The sequence below is a fragment of the Sarcophilus harrisii genome, chromosome 3 (genome assembly GCF_902635505.1).
Source record: "Sarcophilus harrisii chromosome 3, mSarHar1.11, whole genome shotgun sequence".
Classification (NCBI taxonomy): Eukaryota; Metazoa; Chordata; class Mammalia; order Dasyuromorphia; family Dasyuridae; genus Sarcophilus; species Sarcophilus harrisii.
The window spans coordinates 536,311,348-536,337,696 of NC_045428.1; the positions used below are offsets into that span (position 1 = coordinate 536,311,348).

Below are 26,349 nucleotides of genomic sequence, written 5' to 3' on the forward strand. Positions count from 1 at the left end.
CAGAAAACCTAGTGTATTTTCTCTTTATTTCCTATTATTTGTACTGATTTTTTGTGGTTTAGAGTTCCCTTTTAATAAAGCATAGAGAAGCAAGATTTGTTATTTATCATAAAATTAAAATTTGGTGCAATATTGAATCCAACCAATAGATGACATTCTATTTGAGCTGCTATAACCCTCTTCTATCTTTCTGAAAATTCACAAGGAAAAGTCACTTTTAATAAAAGGCTGTAGTTTTCCTGTTGGTTGCAAGGAAAGGTACTAATCCTGTGCCGAGCTTTCTTCCCACTCACATCATGATGGTGGATTTCTCCATCCTTGGCCTCAAAAGTAACTTTTTTTGTTAACCCCTCACTGGATCTGATTAATTGATTCTTAGAATTAAAGGGAATATTGTTAAACATTAAAAAATCAAATCCTATTTGTCTCAGAAGCCCATTATCTATCCAGAGATCCTTCCATTATCTCCGGTCACATCCCAAATTTAAGCTTTAGACATTTAAGGTTTTTTAAATTTATATATATATCCTCTCCACCAAAAGCTTTAAATGTCCCTACCGGGTCAATCCCAAGGACAAAGTACTTCTCAAGCAACCGAAACCTTGTAAAGAAAAGTAATGGCAAAGGGTTATTGATCCCAATGCATTTCACAAGGAACTGAGAAGAGCAACTTTGCCCGGTTCATTACCCTGGGGCAAACAGGAGTCATTGAAGGCTGCCAGGTCTCAGCTGGTAGTGCTCAGTGCTGACTTGGCCTACTCCCTGTCAGGTCAAAGCTACCTCTTCCCCACCTGCTCCCCTGACACTCTTGCCACTGCAGACTTCCCTGTTTCCACCTCAGCCTCCTAAATTTTAAATCAACCTCAAAGTTTATAACCTCAAAGTGGAGGCTGAGAAAAACATAAGATGCAGAGAGTTTCTCTTTTAAATGGTGTCTATTCCTTGTCCCCAAAAATCAAGCACTAGCATTTATTAAGATCTACTGGGTCACACTTTGTGTTGAGTCCTAGATCCTTAAAGAGCTCCTAATTCTAATGAAGGAATTAATTTGAAAAATTATATATTACATATATGTAAAATCTATATAATTATCTGTGTATATATGTAATATTATGTTATTGATAGTTATTTATTTTGTAATGCATAAATATATATATAATATCAAACATCATATATATGGTTATATGCATAATCTTATATGGGCTTAAGTATAATAACAGAGGGAAGATTCTAAGATTACAAGGAATCAGGAAAGACTTCCTGTAGAAAATGGGATTTTATCTGAGACTTAAGGAATAGGGAACCAGAAGGCTAATGGGAGGAGGGAAAGCCTTTGGAAAAGGGGGTATAGTTAGAAAATGCCCTGAGTCTGGGGATGGAAGTATCTAGTGTGAGGAAAAAGTTGTGTCACTAAGTTTGCAAGTAGGCGGAAGGTTTAAAGGTGTAGGAAGTCTGGAAAAATAGGGGTAACCGGGTTTGAAGGTCTTTAAAAAAAAAGAAGGTTTTATTTTTTTATTTTTGGAGGTAAGAGGGGCCCTAAATTCCATTTAATTGGGGATGGAGGGATGTAGTCAAACCATTTTAAAAGATCAACTTGACAGGTAGAGGAAGGAGACTTTAGGAAAGATTAATAAAGGAAAGTTGGATCAGGATCTGGACCGTGTTTTGATTTCAAGAAGGAGATAGATGATAGATAGATAGAAAGAGAAAGAGGGGAAGAGGGGAGGGAAAGAGAAAGGAAAGGGGAGGAAAGAGACCGGAAAGAAAAAGAGGGGAGAAGATAGAAGGAGAGTGGTTTACAAAATAAACATTGGACTTGGCAAAAGATTGTTATAGTGTTAGATGGAGGTTTGAAAACACTTAGGTTGTGAGTCAGAGTGACTAAAGGATATTGGTACCCTCAATTAAAGGAAATTTAGGAGGGAGGGGTTTGGGACAAAAGGTAATGGGTTCAATTTAACCTTTGAATTTAAATTTCTAAGGAACAAAATTGAAAAGTCAATAGGTGGTTGGAAATGTGATTTAAGGTCAGGAAAGTTTGGGGACCTGGACAAGTGAATTCAAGGCCATTGTGGAGACAATATTGGACCATGGGAGCTAATTGGGATCACCGGTGAAAAGTATGAGGGAGACAGGGGCCCCGGGGTTGGTAAATGGAATTGGATGAAGATCCAAAAATGAGACAGAGGAAGGTGGCAGATAAGAGTAGAACCAGGGCAGAATAATGTCCTGAAATATTAAGAGAAGAAATTACCACAGAGATGTGGGTAACAACAGTGTCAAAAAGCTGCAAGAGAGACGAAAGGATGAACAGGGCTAGATGAGGGATAAAACAATTGTTTTTCTAATGCAAGTTCAATCAGAAATTCCTTCCTCTTACTAACCATTTCTTGTCTCTGAACCTCCCTAGAAACTTGTTAAAAAAAATTAAAAAATAGTAGAGACAACCAGACTTGACTGGTATGTAATTTGAATCTACTTGTGTACATGCTAAATTTCACCTCGGTTAAGATAAGCTCCATGAGGAATGTTTTGTTTTCATCTTTATTTCCCCACACCTAATAGAATGCTTACAAAATAATCCTACTTCCAAGCTTATCTGCATAAGACTTTCCTTCTGTTGTTGATGTTCAGTCATTTTTCAATGATATCTGTGAAGACCCGTAAAAAAATCAGCCAAGGGTGGGAATTAGTTGGGGAAAATTGTCAAATTTTATTCTCAGTGAAGAAGACGGAGGTGGGAAGAGAATCCAATGGCCTTGTGGCAGCTGAGGTCAAGAAGCTAGGGTAGACCAACAGCCACAAGACCCCAGCGCTGCCGGCATGGAACCCAAACCCAATCTCTCCCAGCTTCTTTTCCTGTCTCTCTCTCTGCCTCCACCCACTAAAATCTCATTTCCTTTTAAACACATCAGGACTTTGACAGAGGAAATTGGGGGGGGGCCATTTCTTTATTAACATGTGAAAAGAATGGTTAATTTACTATTTAACTTCCTCCTTTAACTTCAGTGCATCAACTCCAAGCCTCAATTATTTACATTAACCAAATTCAAGGAAAGTAGAAAATTAAAAGGAAAAAAAAAATAAACAATTTTCACATTAAGTCCTTTTAAAACCTTTGAACTTTTTTTTAAATCCATAAGAATATGAACCATTCCCCACTGATAAATGGTCAAAGAACATCAACAGATAATTTTTTTCTGAAAAAAAAAAATCAAAACCATTTATAGTCATATGAAAAATGCCTAAATCATTACTGCCTAGAAAGATGCAAATTAAAACATCCTTGAGCTTCCATTTTCCATCTTTCAGAAGGACTAAAAGGATAAAATGGAAAAGTGAAATATGTTGAAAGGGATGTGGAAAAAAAAGGGAAACCAACAGGATAAGGGAAAATGTCCTGGAATAGTAAATGATCAAGCATTCTGAGAGCAATCTGAATTGTTCCAAAGAGTCATTATTTATGCCTTTAACCTACAAATACCACTTAGTCTATTTCTGAAGAAAAGTAGAGGAAAAGGAAAAGAATATATGTTCTAAAATGTTTACAATCATTCTCATTGTGGTAGCAAAGAACTGGAAATTGCAGGGATGTCCATCAATTAAGGATTGGCTAAACAAATTGTGGTATATGGATGTGATGAAATACTACTGAGCCATAAGAAATGATAAACTTAATGATTTTTTTAAAAACATGGAAATTTTTGGATGAAATGAAGAGCAAAATGAGCAGAACCAAGAGAAAAATGTATACAGTAACAGCAATATTGCTTTAAGAACAATTTAAAGTGAATAAATTATTTTGACAATTATAAATACCCAAATTAAATATAAAGGACATATAAATAAAAATGTTATCTTTATCCAGAAAAAGAAATTATAAATAAAAGTATTAATAATTTCATATTATATATATATACATAAATATATATACATAGAAAGATACCAATTTGTATCTAATGATAGCTCTACAGAGAAAAAAATTTTAAATAATTTTGTTGTATATTTAAAAGAAATAATATTATTGAAATTATTTTATTTCATAAAGATAAACTGTTTTTTAAAAAAGAAACCAAAGTTATCTCTAGTAATAAGAAAATGCTCTAAATTACTATTAATTAGAGAAATTAAAATTAAAGCAATTCTGAGGTACCACCTGATACCTATCATAAAGACTAACATGACAAAAAAGGAAAACGACAAATTATGGAAAAGATGGAGAAAAACAAAAACACTAATATACCATCGGTAAAGTTGTGAACTGATCAAACTATTTTTTGGAGTATTTTGTGCTATAAAACTGTGCATACACAAAAAGACAATGTTGGAAGGAATGTGGAAAAACTGGGACACTAATGCATCGTAGGTGATGTTATGAAATGATATAATCATTATGTAGAGCAATTTGGAACTATGTCCAAAGGACTACAAATCTGTGCATACCTTTTGATGTAGCAGTGACACTAGTGTGTCTGTATCCAAAAGAAATCATAAGAGAAGGAAATGGATCCATATGTGAAAAAATGTTTATATCATCTCTTTCTATAGTGGCAAAGAATTGGAAATTAAGTGGATCTTCATCTGTGAGAGAATGACTGGGTAAGTTATGGTATATGAATATAATGGAATATTATTGTTCTTATGTTCAAAAAGTCATCCAACTGTGTATACCCTTTGATACAGCAGTGTTTCTATTGGGCCTATATCTCAAAGAGATCTTAAAGGAAGGAAAGGGACCCACATGTGCAAAAATATTTGTGGCAGCCCTCTTTGTAGTGGCAAGAAACTGGAAAATGAGTGGATACCCATCAGTTGGAAAATGACTGAATAAGTTATGGTATATGAATGTTCTGAAATATTATTGTTCTATAAGAAATGATCAAGAGGATGATTGTAGAGAGCCCTGGAGAGACTTACATTAACTGATGCTAAGTAAAATGAGCAGAACCAGGAGATCATTATACACTGCAACAATAAGATTATATGACAATCAATTCTGATGAACATGACTCTTTCCAGCAATGAAATGTTTGATGCCAATTCCAATGATCTTATAATGAAGAGAGCCATCTACACCCAGAGAGGGGACTGAGGGAAATGAATGTGATTCACAACAAAACATTCTCACTCTTTTTGTTGTTGTTCACTTGCATTTTGTTTTCTTATTTACTTTCTTTTTTTATCTGATTTTTCTTGTGCAGGAAGAGAATTGCATAAATAAGTTTATATATATATATATATATATATATATATTTGATTTAACATATATTTTGACATGTTTAACATAAAAAATAGAAAGCCAGCTTCCTTAGAAGGACATTAAAAAAGGAATAATATTTTTGTATAAGAAATGATGAGCAGGCCAATTTGAAAAAAGCCTGGAAAGACTTATAAGAAATGATTCTGAGTGAAGTGAGCAGAACCAGAAGAACATTGCAAACAATAACAGCAAGATCATGGTGATTAACTGTGATGGACTTGGCTCTTCTCAGCAATGCCATGACTCAAGACAATTCCAATAGACTTAGGGTGGAAAATGCCATTGGCATCCAAAGAGAGAACTATGGTGACTGGAGTGTGGATTAAACCAGAGTATTTTTATTTTTTGTTTGTTTGTTTCTTTGCTTGCTTTTTCTTTCTTATGGTTTGTCTCCTGTTTGGTCTGATTTTTCTTGTGCAACATGATAAATATGGAAATATGTTTAAAAGGGTTGTCAAACCTCTCTAGATTGCTTGTTGTCTTGGGGAAAGAAAGGGGGGAGAAAAGCCTGGAAACACAATGTCTTACAAATATATAGTTTGAAAATAGTCTTTACATGTATTTGGAAAAATAAAATACTATTGAGGAAAAAAAAATGGACAAAAGGAAGAATACCTCAAGTTATGTCATAGCATACAAAAATAAAGCTGGTTGTTACCCTAGAACAAAATTTTGATAGAATTTAATGGCATAAATATGTAAATAATAACAAAAAAGAGAAAAGTATAAATGTAATATAAAATTTTAACAAAAGGAAAAGATCTGAATAAAATTCATTGATCCTATGAATATGAAGATTTGAAAAAAAAGACAATTTATCATGCTGAATTATTTTAGATGACATATACATCAGATAATCATTGTATGTTTATCTGTAGTCATTATCTATAATTTTAGATTTTTTTTAATTTTGCTTTCCAGTTAGTACTTTATTATTTGTAATTGGTTTGAATCAAAACATTTTTCTTACTCTTTGTTGTTCTAATGTATTAATAAATAAATATGAAACATTTTAAAAGGTGTACAAATTGATTTTAAAACCATGTATAAATATTTTCTGTTTTATTGGATTGTATTTATTTTGTTAAGTATTACCTGTGAATGCCAACTCAGCATTCACTACATTTGTGAACACCTTTATTAATGCCCACTCTGCATTCACTATTTCTGGGCTCTCCTAATTCCCAAGCCCTCAGAGAAATCTCCAGTCACTGTCTTTTGCAGTGCTTAAACCAGTTTTGCCAAGTTTACCTCTGTCTGAGATCTTCAGAGATCTCTGGCCATCATCCCGGGCATTATTGCCTGTTTTCTTCCTGTTTGCACTGCACCTGACTCCTCCTCTGACCCTTACAATGAGCCAATTAAAGATTTGTGTGGTGCACAAAAAAAAAAAAAAAATGTTTGTAGCAACCCTTCTTGTAGTGGCAAGGAACTGGAAATTAGGTGGATGTCCATCATTTGGGGAATGGCTGAATAATTTACAGTGGTTCTCAAACTTTTGTTCTCAGTATCTTTATGTTGTTAGATCCTATTGAGGATCTGTTCAAAGAGTTTTTGTTCACATGGGTTATATTTATAGCTATTTACTATATTAGAAATAAAATGATTTTGAATTTGTAGACCCTCTGAAAGGGTTTCAGAGACCCCAACAATTCTTTGGACTACACTTTGAGGACCACTAATATGGTATATGAATGTTATGGAATATTATTGTTCTATAAGAAACAATCCGCAGGATGGTTTCAGAAAGGCCTGAAGAGACTTACATGAACTGATGCTAAATGAAGTAAGGAGAGATAAGAGAACATTGTACACAATGACAACAAGATAATGTGATGATCAACTCTGCTGGATTTGGCTCTTTTCAACAGTGAGGTGGTTCGGGTCACCTTGTAATGGAGAGAGCCATCTGCATCCATATAGGACTGTGAGGACTGAATGTGGATCATCACATGGTATTTTCACCTTTTTGTTGTGGTTTGCTTGCTTTTTGTTTCTTTCTCATTTTTTTTCCTTTTTGATCTGATTTTTCTTGTGCAGTATGTTAAATGTGAAATATGTATAGAAGAATTGTGCACGTTTAGCCTAAATTGGACTTTTTGCTATCTAAGGAAAGGGGTAGGGGAAAGGGAGGAAGAAAATTTTGGAACACAAGGTTTTGCAAGTGTGAATGTGGAAAATTATCTTTGCATGTATTTTGAAAATAAAAACAATTATTTTTTAAAAAGAAAAGCCATACTGGAAAAAAAAAGATAAATGTGAATTGAAAAAAAGAAACCTGTGCATACCATTTGACCCAGTAACAACCTTATTATGTCCATAAACCAAAGAAATTAGAGGAAAAGGAAGTACAAAAATACCAAAGTACAAAAAATGTTAAGGGATCTTTTTGTGATGACAAAAAATGGAAAGTTGAAGGAATGATCATCAGTTAGAGAATATCTAAACAATTTTGTGGTGCAAAATTATGATCAAAGACTACTGTTCTGTAAGAACTGACAAGGGAGATGGTTTCAGAAAAACCTGGGAAGGACTTAAGATGCAAAATGAAATGAGCAGAATGAGGACAGCATGATACATTAACAGCAATATTGTAACAATGATCAAGTGAGAAAAACTTGGCTACTTTGATTAATACCTTAATCCAAGACAATTCCAAAGGACTCATGGTGAAAAATAGTATCCACCTCCAGAGAGAGAAAAGTGATGAACTGAGCTCAAATGAAAACATAATTTTTTCAGTTTGTTTTCTTGCTTTTTTGCAACATGGTTATCATGAAATGCATTTTGAATGGTTTCAAAGATATATAATATATATCACGTTGCTTGTCTTCTCAGTGGATATAAAATTATCTAAGTTTAGGAATATTAAAATAATAAAATTTTAAAAACATGTATGCTTGAGATATGTTTAACAAAATAAATAAAAACAATTCCACATTTAAAAACGTCACCACAATAACTCTAACAGACAAACGTCTTTGAACCCCAAAACTATATTTTCTAACCTGATTAAACATCTTTGAAATGAAGGGTTTCAGTCTATTTTTAATCTGTTTTTTGAGAAATTTTAAAATGCAAAACTGCCCTGTCTTAGACGAAAAACTGAGTGATATTCCAAGAGGTTTACTATTCTATTTTCAATTAAAACCTGTTCATAATAGTGGATATGTTATTTCTCCCAGATCAGAGACAAGAGTTTTGTCTGCAAAAGCTGACCAGTACTATGGAGGTAATGAAATCAGGTCAAAGTAAATATAAAAACAGCTTCAAGACAGATTGAAATTAGTCAGTTATATTAGAACTATCTCATTGTGGGCAGCTAAGTGGCACATCTCAAGTTTAAGTCTGATTTCAGATGTTTACTAATTGTATGACCTGGACAAATCATTTAACTCCAATTACCTCCTAAAAATAAAAATAAAAAGTCACTTTAAGAACTATCTCATTATATTCTACCCAAAATTGTGGGCAAGACAAGTGTAGACAAAATATGTCAGGGTTTGCAAATAGGTCAAATGTAGGGAGAAGATCAATTATATTGTCCTCTGAGCCCAAACCTGGTGATAGTCAAGAAATTACATATCTGAGTCTCTACTTGTGCTTGGAGACATTCTCCTTTTTTTTGAGGAAGAGGATGATCACTCGGTCACGAATCTGCTTTGTCTTGACACCATAGACTAGTGGATTGACTGCAGGAGGCACAAGGAGATATATACTGGCAACGATGATGTGAAGGGATGGGGGCACTATCTTACCAATGCGGTGAGTGAGAAAACTAAACAATGCAGGTAAGTAGGTGATGAGGATAGTGCAGATGTGGGCAGCACAAGTGCCTAATGCCTTAGAGCGGGCATCCTTGGAGGAAAGTCGGAAGACAGCCTGAAGGATCTTGACATAGGACACAGAAATAAGTACAATGTCCATAATTATGACTGAGAGGGCCACAAAGATACCGTAGCTACGGTTTATGTAAGTGTTGGTGCAGGCAAGCTTCACCACAGCCATGTGTTCACAATAGGCATGTTGTATAACATTCTGAGTACAATATTTCAACCGTTTAATGAGTAATGGGCATGGCAAAACCATAATGGCCCCTCGGGCCACACTTACCAGCCCTAGCCTGATGACCAAAGGAGTGGTGAGGATAGTAGCATAATGCAGGGGATGGCAGATGGCAACATAACGGTCAAAGGCCATAGCTACCAAAAGAGCTGATTCAATGATGGAAAAGGTGTGGATTAAGTACATTTGGGCCAGGCAGACATCAAATCCAATGACATGAGCATCCAGCCAAAATATGTCAAGCATCCTGGGGGCTGTGGTTGAGGCAATGGCTACATCATCAAAGGCCAGCATACAAAGAAAAAAGAACATGGGCTGATGAAGGCTGGATTCTTCTCTTATCACAAGCACAATGAGACCATTCCCCAAGAGGGTCAGCACATACAGAAGGCAAACAGGGATGCTCAACCAACAGTGGAAGACTTCTAGACCAGGAATACCAACCAAGAAAAAGGATGAGAAGCTGGAGATAGAGGCATTTACCACCATGGTGGTACCCTTAAGACTGAGCTATGACTCACAGTGAACCCATCCTGAAAAATAGGGACAGAAATGTCAAATGACAATGAACTAATCAAAAGGTCTAAAAATTAATAACTTTCTCAGATTATTCTTCCCAGTGAGATATAATTCTAGTTTTCCTATCTGCAGATATATACAACTCTCCCTCTGGGGACCTCAGCCCAACTGTAGTGATAATTACAGCTCCCATTTTTCAATGGCTTTTTTTCTTTTTCTTTTCCTTTTTCAAAGATAAGTCTCTCTGTAATTCCCTGGGAAATGGATAGGATAGGACTCACCTTTTTGTGTTTAAGAAACAAATACAGAAAGGACAAGTGATTGTTTTAAAACTATTAAATGACTAGCAAATGTATGATTAGGAGTAGGATTATTGACTTCTAGAGCAGAGTTCTTTTTCCATTCACCATACCTTGATCTCAAATATGTTCTCTCTTAAATGAGAACATTTTAAAATAATAAAATGATGAAAATTATAACAATAACTTATATTAAAGTGATTTATAAACTTCATTTCATTTGATTCTCACCAACACACACAATGAGGTAAATATTGTAGGCACTGAGCAAACTAAAACTCAGAAATGTTAAAGGAATATATTGAAACACCAGTAAATTTTGGATGTGGGATTAAAATTGAGATCTCTCTTGACTTTGAATTCACTATTCTACTATATCATACTCATGGCCTCTAAACCCATAAGTGTCCCCATTTACAGTTTGATGCTGAGAAATTATGAAGTATTTTGTAGAAGTCTAAAGTCCTGACCTTAATCTGTCCTCATTGAGTAACTTTAAGTCACTTGTCCTTTTGGCATTTTTCTCCACAATAAAAATGAGAAATCTCAAATTCTGATCTATCAGTTCCATCATGTTTTCTCTCTATCCTAAAGTAGTTCCATGTATGTTCATGTTAGTTTGTCTCTCTCTAATGAAAATCCTTAGGATATAGTTTCCTTATTTAAAAATCATGTTTTCCTCTCTTAGTCATCTTTTCTATCTCTCTCCTTCCATATAGGATAAGGAATATTGTGAAATCCAGGTTAGCTCCCTGGAGGTCTCAGAATCAGCTGGAGTCAGATTAAGCAAAAGTTCTTGGTCTTTAGGGGAAAAGTGAAGGGATCAACAAATGCTACACGCTCTCCACTGGCCTCCCTTCTCCTCGTCCTCCTCCAAAGTGACTCTGGCTTGTCTCACTCCACCCCTTGAATCCCTTCTACAATTATTTGTATACACCAAAAGATCAAGCCAGCATGGTATAGTGAGACAAGTCATTTTTCAAGCATATGCTAATGAATATTGTCCAATAGATAATTAGCCTTAAGTGCTTGGTTGTCTGATTCCAGTGCATCTATTCAGAGTGTCAGCCCTTTACAAAATATGACTTGTCTTGTCAACAAAACAATCACTAATAGCCTTAACTTCCATAGCCCTAGACTCTTCTCTGATTCCAAGATGGACAGTCTCCTTCTTTCTCCCCTCGAGCCTGGAATCCTCAGGTTTCTGGCCAAAACAGAAATAATGAGAGCCTAAATAATGACCAAGTGAGACTTTAACTGGGACCTATATCTTGTCACTTAATCCAGATATCTCTGGAGGAGAGAGTGAAGCGGGTGACTTCGTGCAGCTCTTCCTCACTGAAATCCAATTCACTTGCTACTCATGATATCTTTAAGAACAAAAGAAAAACAAAAGACCTATTGTTTAAGACTCAACTAAAATTCCATATTCTCAGCCACGTCTTCCAGAATTATTCTCAATCCTTAACCAACTGCCAAATGGAAGAATCCCCTTTCTTTGAAATTCTATTTACCTTTTCTATCTGAGGACACATCCTATTATATATTTTTCAGTGTCTGTGTATCTTTTTCTTTTCTCAACCTGAGGGAATGTTCTTTGAAAACAGGGACTATATCTTTTGCACCATTGTTTCCCCTGTGATTCTGATACTCAGGAAATATTAATAAATGATTTAATTGTGTCCCTATTCTTCTCCAAATTAATCATCCTAAATTGCATCAACTATTGTCCATATGGTAAAGCTATCAGCCCTCTAGCTTTCGAATTTACTTGTGTGTTACCTAGTTTATCAAAGTCTCTCATAAAGTTTGACAACTGGAACTGTACCCAGAGTTCCAGATAAAAGCTGAAAGAGAAAGAGAAAGCAGAACTATATATTCCTCTCTCTGGACATAATACAATTACTGCAACCCTTTAGAAGTGATTTGTTGTTGTAATTTTTCAGTCATATTCAGCTCTTCATGATCCCATTTGGGGCTTTCTTGATTGGAAATACTATAGTAGTTTGCCATTTCCTTCTCTAGTTCATTTTACAGATGAAGAAACTGAGGCAAAAAGGCCTGGATGACAGTCAACGAGTGTCCAAGGCCAAATTTGAATTCAGGGAGATGAATCTTTCTGCCTTCAGACCAGGCACTCTATCCTGCTTATCACCTAGCTGGAACATTAAAAATGATACCATGTTGCTTACAAACTTTATGTGAAACCAAAACCTGAGTTCTTTTTTGTGAATTTCTTTCAAGCCAGATAAACATAATCTTGTAATTTTTCTTGGACTGGATCCTGATTTTTTTTACTGAAGGAACCTGGTGAAACTACACCCTCCACCAACACAAATACTCACCAGTCTTGGATAAATACCAGGAGCACCAGGATTTTAATTGACTTCCCTAGAGTTACATACAGTTGGTATGTATCAGAGATCATGCTTAAACCCAGGTCTTCCTGATTTTTGAACAGTTTTTATCCATTACAGGCATGCCCTCTTTTATTGCATTTCACATTATTGAGCATCACAGCATTATGGACTTTCCCAGTTGAAGTTTTGTGGCAACCCAACATCAAACAAGTTCCATCTTCTCAAAAGTATGTGCTCACATTGTGACTCTGTGTGACATTTTGATCATTCTCACAATATTTCAAATTTTTCATTATTATATCTGTTATAATGATCAGTAATCTTTAAAGTTACAATTGCAATTGTTTGGGGGATGTCACACATAGCACCCATATGGGACAGAGAACTGAATCAACAATACATGTTATATGGTCATTTTATTCTTTATCCCTCTCTTCAGACTTCTCTATTCCCTGAGAAATAACAACAATGAAATTAGGCCAATAAATTATTCTACAATTTCTTTTAAGTGTTCAAGTGAAAGGAAGAATCAATCTATGTGGCATACTTCATTGTTGTCTTATTTTTAAAATTGCCACAGCTACCCCAGCCTTCAGTAGCTACCACCCTGATCAGCTAGCAGCTATCACTAAGGAAAGACCCTCCATTGTCAAAAAAAAGTTACAACTTGCTGAAGGTTTAGGTGATAGTAATAAAGTCCTTTTTTTTAGTAATAAAGTCCTTTAAATTAAATATATATACATGTATATATATTATATCTCAAATTATATTATATGTCATATTATATAACAACATAAAATATATATATCTGATAATATTTTTATGTGTTTATATATATATATATATATATATATATATATATATTTCACTTAATATATGACAATATAGTATAACATGTTGGGAAATCCAAATAGCTATACATGAACTGGAAACAAAAAAATTCATATGACTTGCTTTATTGTGATGTTCTCAAACCTAACATGAAATATCTTTGAAATATGTCTATACTCTACTTGGTCTCTTTTACATTTAAAAATTCATTTATATATACAATTATTGTTTTCAAATAAATTATCAAAGCAAATTGTTAGAATTTTGATGTTGCAATTTCTTCAATTCTGAACTTCTCTATCATGTAATTTCCTCTTATGTGTTTTGCTAGTGCCATTCTCATAATAGGAAAATAAACTTTTTCCTCCTCTATCCCTCATACTTCAGTCAAGCTAAAATTCTACCTAGTCTATAAAGCCTTCCTTGACCATTCCTATCCCCATAAGTGAACTCTCTCCTTGTTTTGAAATTCTCACGCATTTACATAATCTGGACAATTTACTTGACAAGCGTTCTCATGTTACCCAGGGACATCTCTCCTCTTGTTTGGGATTCTATAAAACTAATGGATTATATAGCTGATGGCATTTTTATGTTTTATCTCCCCTACCAGAATTTTATTCCTTAAGGGTAATTCATTCATAACTCATTCATCTCAGGAGTGCCCAATACTCTGCCTTTTGCAGAGTTTGTTAGCAGAATAAGATATGATGACTATTCCAGACATTTTCTAATTAGCACATGAAATTGGCCACAATCCTATCCTATACTTGTCCTCTTAAATATCATTTATCTGTGATTCCTGCTTATATTCTTTTCCCAAAATACAGACACACAGGCACACATATGTACATACACAAACACATATACATTAGACAGGACGGAAATATTGCACTATCTCTAGATATTCTCTTTTAGAGAAAATGTATTTTGTGCAGCTAGGGGGTACAGTGCATAGACTTCAGGACTCAGAGAAAGGAAAACCTAACATCAAATGTAGCCTCTTGTGTTTACAAGCAGTGTATCCCTGGCAAATCATTTAATCTCTATCTACTTAGTTTCTAGATCTAAAAAATGGGAATAGTTATAGCACTTATCTCACAAAGTTATTGTAAGGATAAAATGAGATTTGCACTTATGGTACTATATAAATGCTATTTTTAATAATAATATCAACAACAATAATAATAATGATTTGTATTATAATATAAATAATGAGCTGTCTGTCCCTGATGGTTGATTTCCTATGAGCACCTTCCCCCAGAGTCTCTGCTGAAGTACGGAAGCCAGACAGTTTTCATTGTGCTTAACTGTCACTCCAGCTCAAAGACCCATTTGGTGGATCTTCCTACAGGATGATCAGTGGCACAGTATAAATACATCTCTAAATAAATGCTGAATTCCTGAAGACAGACCTTTGACCCAGCTTTTGCTCTGGCCCCTATCTAACCCCCTACACTCAGAGCATTCATTCCTTAGCCTCACTTGAGGAAAATAATGTAAATACAAGCAAAAGAGCTCTGAACTAGAGTCCAGAAACCTAAGTTCTATTGCAATGCTTCCCCTAATTTTTTACTATGTAAAAGCAAGCAAGACATGACTCTCTCCTAGATCTCAGCTTTATCAATTATGAAACGAAATGATTGAATAAGGTAATTTCTAATGTCCCTTTCTAGATCTAAAATCCTATCTAATCTGTCCAATTCTAGTCCTTGACTCGGACATTAGATTATTTCTCCAAACCAATCACTGAACACACATCCTGTGCCTTTTTCTGCTGTTGCTTTCACTATATTCTCATCTGGAAATATGTAGATCCAGATAACTTTGATGTCCACTTCTTAAGTTACTCACCAAATATAATAAGAACTAATTCTTGAACAAACAAAAGGGACTTCTCCACTTGAGTTGGCTGAGATGCTTTCTTTATGATAAGGTCTGTTCCCTCAAGATATAGTTCCCAGGGCAGCAGGAAGGTTCTGAAATCCCTGGGGCATTGGTTAACTCCCCATCCAAGGACTTTTGTTGGCATGTACAATCTTAGTAAAAAGAAAAATAATGGAAAGTGGCAGGCAGGTATTCCAGGACTAGACTTTCTAGAGGGGCTTTCTTTCTCTTCACTACCCAGATTTCAGGCAGGAAAAGTCCCTCCCCTATTCTGGTCTCTCAGCTAAGGATGGCTCTTCTGCTCCTCTGATTCATACAAATGGAGCCACCCCTTTCCATTCTGAAAAGTCTTCATGAACCCATGTCTCTGGACAGGGGTCTTTGCTTGATTCTACATGCTCCATTAACACAGTGCTTCAAACATATTAAATAATAAATGTTAAATTGAGTTGAATTCATCAGAGGAAAATCCCAGAATTCTAGACATATTATGGTGAAGCATAAGATGAAGAAAAGAAGAGATAGAGGGTGGAATAGAGACAGAGATTTCGCACTCAGTCTTTTCCAGTCTCCTTTGCTGGACTTTTGTGCAGCTCATAACCACTTGTCCCCTAAGGCTCTGTCCCGGGTCTCTTTCTCTTATTCCTCTATACTATTTTGCTTGGCAATATCATCAACTCCCATGGGTTCAATTATAATCCCTATGCTTATAATTTTTAGATCTATTTATCCATCTCTAACTTCTCTCCTGACATCCTAGTTACATATTACCCAGTATCAAGTGAATATCTTCAGTTGAAGTTTCCATAAATATCTCTAATTCAATATGTCCAAAACAATTCATTGTCTTTCTTCATATATCACCTCCCATCTCTAATTTTTCTTGTTATTGTCAAGGCTTCCACCATTTCCCCAGTCACACAGACTCAGAACATCGATGCTGCACTCAATTTTGTTTCCAAGTCATCATTTCTACATTCGTGGAATGTTTTATGGATATCTCCTTCACTTTTCTCATATAACCACTATTCTAGTACAGACTCTTGTCACCTAATTTCTGGACTGTTACAGTAGATTTCTAATCAATCTCCCTTGTTTTGTGTATTTTTCTGCTCCAATCCATCTGGCATTCAGCTGTCAAACTGATCCTCCTAAAGTACAGGTCTAACGCATCATGCATTCCTTCTCTCATTCTGCAATCGTCAGTGGTTCTGTATTGCCTCTAGGATCAAATGTAAAATCATTTCTTTAGCTTTTAAAATCCTTTTCAACATGGATCTTTCCTACTTTTTCAGTCTCTTACACTCTACTCTGCTCCATGTCATTTATAATATAGTGACATTATCTGTCATACAATGGCTTTGACCTTTTCCATATTTTTCAAACTGTCTTTCCACTAGCTGTCTCTCATACCTATAATGTTCTACTTCATCTCTGCCTCCTGGAATCCAAAGATTCTTCCAAGGTTGAACTTAAATCCTATCTTCTATGAAAGATCTTTCTCATTCACCTACTGTTGGTAGCACCTTCCTTTTGAGAATAACTGCATATGCATTTATATATGCTGAATGTGTATGGTTGTTTCCATGTTATCTCTCCCATTAGAATATCTCTTCTTCAGAAAAGGGACCATATTGATGTCTTAGCATAATGTTTGACACAAATCAAAAATTTTAAAAATGTTTATTGACTGTGACTGACTATGACATAGTTCTATTCACATGTACTAATTGAATATAACTATTCTCTAAGCTTCAGGTTTACATTATGAATATTCAAGTATACAACTATCTGACATTCTTCACTGTCCCATAGATACTGTGATGATGTAGGAGAAAAGGACAGACCAAAACCACAAACAATTTTAGATTTTTTACCATCTAAAGATGAACTCTTACCCCCTTAGGACCCAATCCTTTCTTTCTCTAACAAAGGAACAGTCATTCACAAAATGTGGGACTTTTAATTCACATCCAGTTCAAGCCCAGAAATATTCTCACTAGTTCACACTAAATCCCAATGATTTTATATGTTCTCTCATTCTAGGACTTACAACACCCTGCAAATCTATTCTTGACACACTTCATCCCAAATTTCAGGAACAATATGAGAAGAATATTTTTTGATGTAGGCTGGGCTGGTTTTCCTTTAAGAGCATAAGAAGTAAGTTAGTCCTTAGAATTTGGTAAGTCCAGAGTTCTGGGGCTTAAGTCAATATTATGGCTTTCTTTTCACCTGAGACATAAAAGGCCCAGTCTCTGTGAATTGGTAATAGGCAGCAAGATGGTACTGTGGCTAGAACACTGGACTTGGAAGTCAGGAAAAATAATGAATTCTAATTTGCCTCAGACAACTACTAGCTGTGGATATTTGGCAAGTCACTTAACTTCTCAGTGCCTCAATTTCCTCAATTATAAAATTAGTATAATAATAATATCTGTCTTAGGCTCATTAAGAGAATCAAATGAATTAACATATATTAAGTTGCATACATTAAAGTACCATATAAAGGCTAACTATTATCATTGTTATTTTTGTGACTGAGTTTAGGCAGAATCACAAATTGCTGCCCTGATTAAAGTAACCATGAGGGATGGGAAGGAGAAAAAGTGTCTATATTTTAGCAAGTGTATCCTTAAGTATATCAGCTAGTTGGCATAATAAATAGAATGTTAGGTATGGAGTCAGAAAAATTCCCCTTTCTAAGTTCAGATCTGGCCTCTGGTCCTTACTAACTGTGTGACCTTGGGCAATGTCTCAGGTGCTCACCTGTAAAAAGATCTAATCCTGTAAAGGTGACTGATCAGAGCAATACAAGCTTAGAATGCTTTACCACAGGTCAGACACAAATCGTCCACGTGAATATTTGAAATGGAGACATCCCTAAATTTGAGCATCTCACATTTCTTTTGAGCACTGTAGTTCTGTTTTGCTCATAGAACACAGTGCCTTGTTTGATGCAGGAATACCATGCTGGATGGTCCTGTACTAATTTCTCTCATGTCATGAAATCCATTCCAAAGTTCCTCAGAGAGAACTGTCCTTGTATTGCTTCTTTGATCTCTTATGAGTGTTTCCTTGCATAAATTACTCTGCAATATAGTCTTTAGACAAATGTATTTTTGGCATTCAAATGTGACTTGCCAACAGAGATTGCACTCTCAAGTAGAGTTTGAATGCTTGACAATTTAGTTCTAGAAAAGACCTCATTGTCTGATATCTTATCTTGCCAGATGATCTTCAGAATCTTCCAGAGACAATCTGAATAGAAGCAATTCTGTTTTCTGGCACGGTATTGGTAGACTGTCTAGTTTTCATGGTATACAATGAAGTCAGCACAGCAACTCTCTAAGTATTCAGTTTGGTTGGAAGTGTAAAGCCTCTTTTCTGGCACACTTTTCTTTGGAGTCTCTTAAACAAAGTCATCTGTTTCATTCTGTCTTCCAGAGTCATCAAAGTCTGGTACAAAACAAAGATGAGTGATCAGTGCCTTGGAAAGGTTAAGATTGGCTCCTTTGACATCTAAGTTCTAAATGCCTAATTCAGCTACCTGCATGACCATTGAAACAAATCCTTTTCATCCACCCATTCACTTGCTTGGAGTAAATACCCTCTCTAACTCACCAGAAAGTATGAGACCCCTCAGTCACTCTCACCCTGATTTAGCCCATATGCTAAAATGGTTACCATCGTGTGGCTGCTGTAAATGCTTGCTACACAGCTTCTTGGAGTCATAAGGGAGAGTTGGTAAACCAGTGGGACATCAAGGATAGGAATAGTCTTGAAAAGACCCTCACAGAAGAGGTGCTAATCTCTCCTGGACACTCCTATAGTTTTAGCATCTGAATTGCATCTTAAAGGAAGAGAAAACTTTGGAGGTAAAAATAAGAAAAGAGTTTATTATTCTAGTTTGTGAGACAAGTGGTGCATAGGATTAGAGATGAAAGATGAAATGGGAGTAAAGAATGGAGAAGATTGATTGGTATGGATTAATGAATATAGCAAGTAGATAAGCAGGAAGATTTCAGAAAAACCTGAAAAAATTACCTGAATTGATGGTAAATGGAGTAGAACCAAGAGAACACTGTACACAGCAATAATGTGACTGTGATAATCAACTTAGGCTCTTTTCCAACAACGAGATGATTCAGCTAATTCCAATAGATTTGTAATGAAAGACATTATCTGCATCCAGAGAGAAGACTAAGGAGAATGAATGTGAATCACATTGTGAATACCACAGCATAGTACTTTTACCTTTTTGGTTTTAGTTTGCTTGGATTTTTTTCTTTCTATTTTTTCCCTTTTGATCTGATTTGTCTTGAACATATGTGGAAATATGTTTAGAAAAATTGTATATATTTAATTTACAATGGATTATATTCTGTCTGGGTGGGGAGAGAAGGGAGGAAATTTGGGACACATTTTCTGAAGATTATCTTTGCATGTATTTTGAAAAATAAAAGTCATTATTATAAAAAATGCTTTTAAAAAGAATACAGGAAGTGGAAAATATTCAGTGAAGAAGGAAAAGTAGGCTGGGATACGTAATAAATAATTTTAAAAGCTAAACAGAGAAGTCTGTATTTTAAGTAGAGGTGATTAGAGTCTGAACTAACTCTAGGTGTATAGAAATGGCTGGGTGTGAAAGAGACTGTGAAAGTAGAAATGATAAGATTTGGCACTGACTGGATATAAGGGATGAAGGAGAGAGAGGAATCGAATGTAATGTCATTATTATGAGCCCAGGACATTAAAAAGTAAGATGATGCCCTAAACAGAAATGAAGACATTTGAAAGGAAGGAAAATTTAAGAAGATAATGAGGTTAGTTTTAAACATGTTTAATATAAGATGTGTATGGGACATACAATTCAAGGTAACCAGTTGGCAGTTAGTTCTGGGAGATTGAGGTCAGGAGAAAGGATATGCTATCATCTCCATAGAAAGCATAGTTAAATTCATAGGAGCTCAGTGTTACCAGAGTATAGAGGATAAGAGAAAAGACCAGGGAAAAATTTGAAAGTCACCCACTTTCAGAAATCATGTTAACCAGCAAAAGAAATTTGGAACTGGATGATACCAAGAAGTAAAGGATTAAAGGACATTTTTTTTTTTGCCAAGTTGTGCTAAATAGACTAATGAGTGACTCAATATGGTAGCTTGATAAAATTCTAGATTTGGAGAGAGAAGGAGAGACTATACATATTTGTATGTGTATTTGAGTTATGAATGTGTAGACACATAGAGAGAGAGAGAGTAATTCTTCAATAAACTCACTGGAATAATACACCATGAATGTAATTGTCCATTTTTCCAAGATAATAATCCCTTTTTCATGCCCTGAAGACTTTAGTTCTGATTATAGAATGCTCTATTCCTAATTCCCCAGTCTCCATCTCTCCTTTGCCCAGGATTTAGCTTAATCTCAAGAGTTTCCTTACCTCCCTTCCATCCCCAGAGCCATTCTGAGCATAGGGATGCATGGGAATCAAGTTATTAACTTTCAGGCCACATGCTACCTTATATTCCTATGAATCCCAAGGAAGAGAAGCTAGAGTCCATAAAAACCTTCATGTAGTGGTATTGCTGGTCCAGCTTTTGCTGATCTGTCCCTGGTGAGTCTTGAGGAATTGTAGTGGACAGAGTTGGGATTTAGGAATTAAGAATAAATCTTGGCTCAGTGATCAAGGGTAAGATCAAGGTGAAACTGGGGGAAATGCCCTTTATAAAAATCTAGAATTATTTCTCTAGCTGGTTATGATTAGAAGGTTCCTATTAATGGTTTCTCCTGCTAATCTCTGACTGAGTGGAGAAAGAAGAAAAACATAGGACTGCACAGGGACTCTAGGACTGCTCTAGGTGAACATGGAAGCCAATGGTGTTTAGTATATCGAATAATAAGAAATTAAAAAGCATCCAAACAGAGCAACGCTTCCATGGATTTCCAGTTCCTGCCTTGCTCTGGCCTCTTTCTTTTTCAATAATTCACTTACCATGATAGGTATTTAATACCTCCACTGGCCTCCATTACCTCCAATGTCTATACCATCAAAGGAAAAGTTACTGTTTTTTGATGCCTGAATTCTCTTCCTCAATACCCAGTGATCCATTCCACTATCCAGAGTCTGAAAAATTTTATGGAAGTCTAAAATAAAGAATTTGATTGAAAAGATGAATAGATGCAGTTGGTGGAAAGAAAGGAGAAAAGGAATATATACTAGGAAGAAATCAAAACAAGTGATGATAATAATAATAACTACAGTTTATATAGCACTATCCCAGGCACTGTGTTAGGAGTATTATGATTAACCCCTCTGATGCTCACAAAAGCCCTGGAAAGTAAGTACCATCATAAATCCCCATTTTACAGATAAGGAAATTGAGGCAAACAGAAGTTAAGCGACTTGTTTAAGGTCACACAACTAGTTAGTATCTGAGGTTGGATGTGAATTCAGGTCAGGAAGATCTAACACCCTATCCACTGTGCCTTCCAGTGGGGAAAAAGATAAAGAAACAGGGTAGAGAGAGAAAAGAATCATTGAAGGAAAATAGCTGTATTGAGATGAAAATGTAGCAGTTAATTGTGTAGCAGAGATGGGGACATCAGGAATTAGGACTCCATAAGAAAGACTAGAAATTTGCTTGGTACTGGTGTCAGAGATTAAGACTCAGATTTTGTTGCTGAGCTAGGGATCCCCAAAGAAAACATAGGACACTTTGAACAGCTAGGAAAACTTCAAAGAATAAACCACCTTCTTTCCTCAATTCCCAGTCTGAGTCCTAGATGCAGAAATCACTGAGCCCTACTAAGTGATATTTTTATTAACCATCTACTCTTATCCCACATAAACCTTGGTGTCCAATTTAATGAGTTAACATGCAAAGAAGCACAATTCTCAACCAAAGCTTATGTGTCCATTAACTATATCTATTCCCAACATCATTTGCCCATATAACTGTATTTCACACTTCCAAAACTTGTAGAATATTACAGCTATAGAGCTACAAAGTGGTAAAATGATTAGATTGAACTCCTTCCTTTTACAGATGGGGAGAAATACACGAGATCATCAGATGATATTAATGAAAAGGACCTATGTTTCTCCTTTTTTTCAAGATACTCCTTCCAGAAATGGGTCATTATAACCAAGGTTGGGTGTGACTCCCCCCCCAGGGTTGTTCAGGAGAGATGTCATCTCATCTTAGTGAATCCTACAATAGACACAGTTTCTGATGTACTGACTCCTACACTGGCCCTCCGGCAGAAGGCTGCTTGGCTCACAGTCTATTCCATGGCATCATATAACATCTCTTCTGCCACATTCTCTGAGTTCCTCCTCATCTGCTTTCCTGGCTACCAGAGTTGGCAACATTGGCTTTCCCTGCCCCTGAGTCTGCTCTTCCTCCTGGCTATGGGGGCCAATGCCACCCTCCTAATTACCATCCTGCTGGAGGCCTCTCTGCATGAGCCCATGTACTACCTGCTCAGCCTTCTCTCCCTCCTGGATATTGTGCTCTGTCTCACTGTGATCCCCAAGGTCCTGGCTATCTTCTGGTTCGATCTCAAAGCCATCAGTTTCTCTGCCTGTTTCCTCCAGATGTTTGTAATGAACAGTTTTCTGACCATGGAATCCTGCACCTTCATGGTCATGGCTTATGACCGTTATGTGGCCATCTGTCACCCCTGCGATATCCATCCATCATCACTGACCACTTTGTGGCCAAGGCAGCTGTTTTTGTCATAGCTCGTAATGTTCTCTTTTCCTCCCAGTCCCAATCCTATCTGCCCGATTACAATACTGTGCAAGAAACATCATTAAGAATTGCATCTGTACTAATCTCTCTGTTTCCACTCTTTCTTGTAATGACATCACTTTAAACCGGCTCTATCAGTTAGTAGCTGGTTGGACCCTGCTGGGCTCTGACCTCATCCTAATCATCTTCTCCTATACCTTTATCCTTCGGGCTGTGCTGAAGATCAAGGCTGAGGGGCTGCAGCCAAAGCCCTAAGTACATGTGGCTCCACTTCATCCTCATCCTCTTCTTCAGCACCATCTTACTGGTTCTAATTATCACCAATGTGGCCAGAAGAGAATCCCTCCAGATGTTCCCATTCTGCTCAATATCTTGCATCACCTTATACCCCCAGCCATGAACCCCATCGTCTATGGTGTGAGAACCAAGGAAATCAAGCAGGGGATCCAAAAGTTACTGAGGAGACTGCTAGGTAGGTGCATAAGGTGCTAATTTTCTGTCCTAGGATACAGACTTTCAAGTGAGAGAGCAACTTCACATTTTCTGGATTGGAATTATTTTTATTATTTTATTTATTAGTTTAAATTGCTTAAATTTCTTTTTTTTAGACCTATAACACATGGTCCATGAGTATGCGATCACTTTCTTTACTCTAGACTTCAGTGTCCATGTCCAGTAGGTGAAGTTCTCTACTGGAGACAGTGATTTAGAGTAGCAGTTGGGATCCTCTGTACTGAAAAATGCCATCTGTACCATGGATGAGATCCATGACAAGAATATTGTGAAAAAGTTTCTTGCCTACTTAGACAGACATGGCATGATTTAATTAGTAGTCAGTTTGGAACTCCCTCTGTGGGACAATGAGAGAAAAAATGAAATTGTACATGTGGATGAAATATTAGACAAGAATTTTAAACTTTCAAATCCTGCCTTAGGCATAATCACTTTTGACCCTAGGCATAATTTCTGTCTACCTAGGTTCTTCTTCTATAAAATGGGGGTAATAATATGCATCCTACCAAGCTAAATTTTTTGTAGGATCAAATGAGATATAATTCAAAAATTTTGCAAACTTTAAAGTATTGTATAAATGCAGCTTTTGATAAATATTTGAATTCTTATCCCATTGACTAGCCACTAAAACTACATCCTTGCATTTGTACGTCTCCCATGGTCAAGAATTCTTTCTTATTCCTATTCAGAATAATCCTTCATTGAATGTTAGATTCAATTAGCACCTTCTTCAGGAGCTTTTTGTGATCATTTGACATTTAACTCTCTCTCAACTCAGTTTTTCTTTATATGATTTTGTGCTATTTAAGAAAAAATTATTCTCTGTGGCTTTTCAACTTCTATCCAACTTCTATCAATTCACGTTGTTTTTATTTATTTTATTTGTTTGTTTTGTTTTAAATTTGAATACAAAATTAGAATACATTGTCATGTGCACACAGAAACATAAGAAGATCAAAATATAAAAGCAATAATTTTTAATTTCAGAAAGCCTATATAATAAATACTACACATTGTATTCAGAGTTGTCCTTTTTGCTTCCTTGTAGGTTTTCTTTTGTCCTTACTATGAACTTTTTGCATTATTCTTTTTCCCTTCTTCACCCTATTCTCCAAGAAGGCTACAATTAAGCACAGATATGTGTGTGTGTGTGTGTGTGTGTGTGTGTACACATACATACATACACCATATACAATGCATATACTTACATATATGTAGAGATACATATAGATATCTATAATTATGCACTGCACATATACATTCATATGCATTTATTAAGATTATACTGTTTGTCCTATTTCTCTAAAAGTGGATAACATTTTCTTCATAAATCAAAGTCCTTCCATATTTTTCTACCACCAACAACTCATCATTTCCTTCATCACAGCAATATTCCAATCTTAAATAGTCTAAAATAATATTGGTAAGTATGGCTGACTTACAGTATACTTTCCCTATTTTTCTCTTTCAATTACATTTATTATACTTTTAACTTTTTTGAGATCATGGTAAACACCCTGCTTTTCTTATATAATAAATTTACTCCTGATCTTTATTTTATGTTTGTCTATATTTCCTAACCCTGCTGACTGTTTTGCTTTTTCTACCTGTCACCTTGCTCTTTTATTACTTAACCTACATGACCCCAAGGATCCCTCTTTTACCTATTCCCTTCACCCTTTGCCCTTATCCTCTTGTTTCTATCTGAATTTAAAAGACTTTTATAGTCTTTTAAATATATATGTTGTTCCCAATTTATCCCCATTCACACAAATCTACATACCCTTCTATACCATGCTCTTATCCTATTCCCTCACCTTCTTTGTAAATTTAGAAAACAATAATTTTCTAAAGATATATGTTGTTCTCTCTTTAACTTAGATCTGATTAAGTAGAGTTCCCTCTAAAAATGCCTCCCTTTTCCTCTCCCCCTTCCTATCCCTTTATATTCTTATTTCTTTCCGAATTTATTTTTAAACATATATATACGCAAGGTTCCTTCTTTAACCCATTCCCAATAAGAATAGGTTCCAGGGGCAAGTAGGTGGTGCAGTAAATAAAGCACCAGGTCTGAAGTCAGGAAGACCTGAGTTCAAATCTAGCCTTAGACACTTAATACTTCCTAGTTGTGTGACCTTGGGCAAGTCACTTAATCCCAATTGCCTCAGCAAGGGGGAAAAAAAAAAAAAAAAAAAAGAATAGGTTCCATAATTATCAGTCCTCCTATCTCATCTAATTTCTTGGTATCATATCAGTTTTGCCTCTCACATCTCATTTGTATAAGACAATTACTCTTTTTACCTTTTCCTACACGGTTTTATTTTTTAGAATCACATCATAATCAGTTCTATGCCAATCTTTCTTTTGAACTACCCGATTACTAATGACAATCTTAGACATAGGATTTAGATTTCCACATATAAAAAATAATTTGTCTTTATTGAGTCCCTTGAAATCAGTCTTTGATGTTTACTTTATATTTTTCTTGGATTTTGTATGGTAAATTTTCTATTAAATTCAGATCTTTTTGCAAAACTCATTCAATATTCACGTTCTTTTGGTTCAGGATTATATTTAATTTTGTTATGTTAATCCCAGTTCTTTTACTCTTCGATACATAATATTCCAAGAACTCTGATCTTTTAGTGTAGCCACTGCTAGGTCTCATATAAATCTAATTATGGCTATTTAATAATATTTAAATTTTTTCTTTTTGCTCATAATATTTTCTCCTTGACCTGGGAGTTTTGGAATTTGACTGTGATATTCCTATAGGTTTTCTTTGTAGGATGTTTTTCAGATAGTGATTGGTGCATTTTTTTTCTATTTTTACTTTGTTCCTTTTGTTCTAACACTTC

At 35.5% G+C, this 26,349-nt stretch overlaps 2 protein-coding genes across 2 annotated transcripts; one reads left to right on the forward strand and one right to left on the reverse strand.

The window, feature by feature from the left end:
• Positions 1 to 8,854: 8,854 nt before the first annotated feature.
• On the reverse strand, positions 8,855 to 9,814 carry LOC100913945 (putative olfactory receptor 52P1). The gene has a single exon (XM_003766784.2). It carries the CDS (start codon positions 9,812 to 9,814, stop codon positions 8,855 to 8,857), a length of 960 nt encoding a protein of 319 aa, XP_003766832.2.
• A 12,701-nt stretch (positions 9,815 to 22,515) lies between these two features.
• On the forward strand, positions 22,516 to 23,470 carry LOC100913680 (olfactory receptor 56A4). The gene is given in 6 exon segments (XM_003766783.2): positions 22,516 to 22,906; positions 22,909 to 22,977; positions 22,980 to 23,213; positions 23,216 to 23,242; positions 23,245 to 23,307; positions 23,310 to 23,470. Coding segments are annotated over 6 exon segments (945 nt in total).
• Positions 23,471 to 26,349: the final 2,879 nt, after the last annotated feature.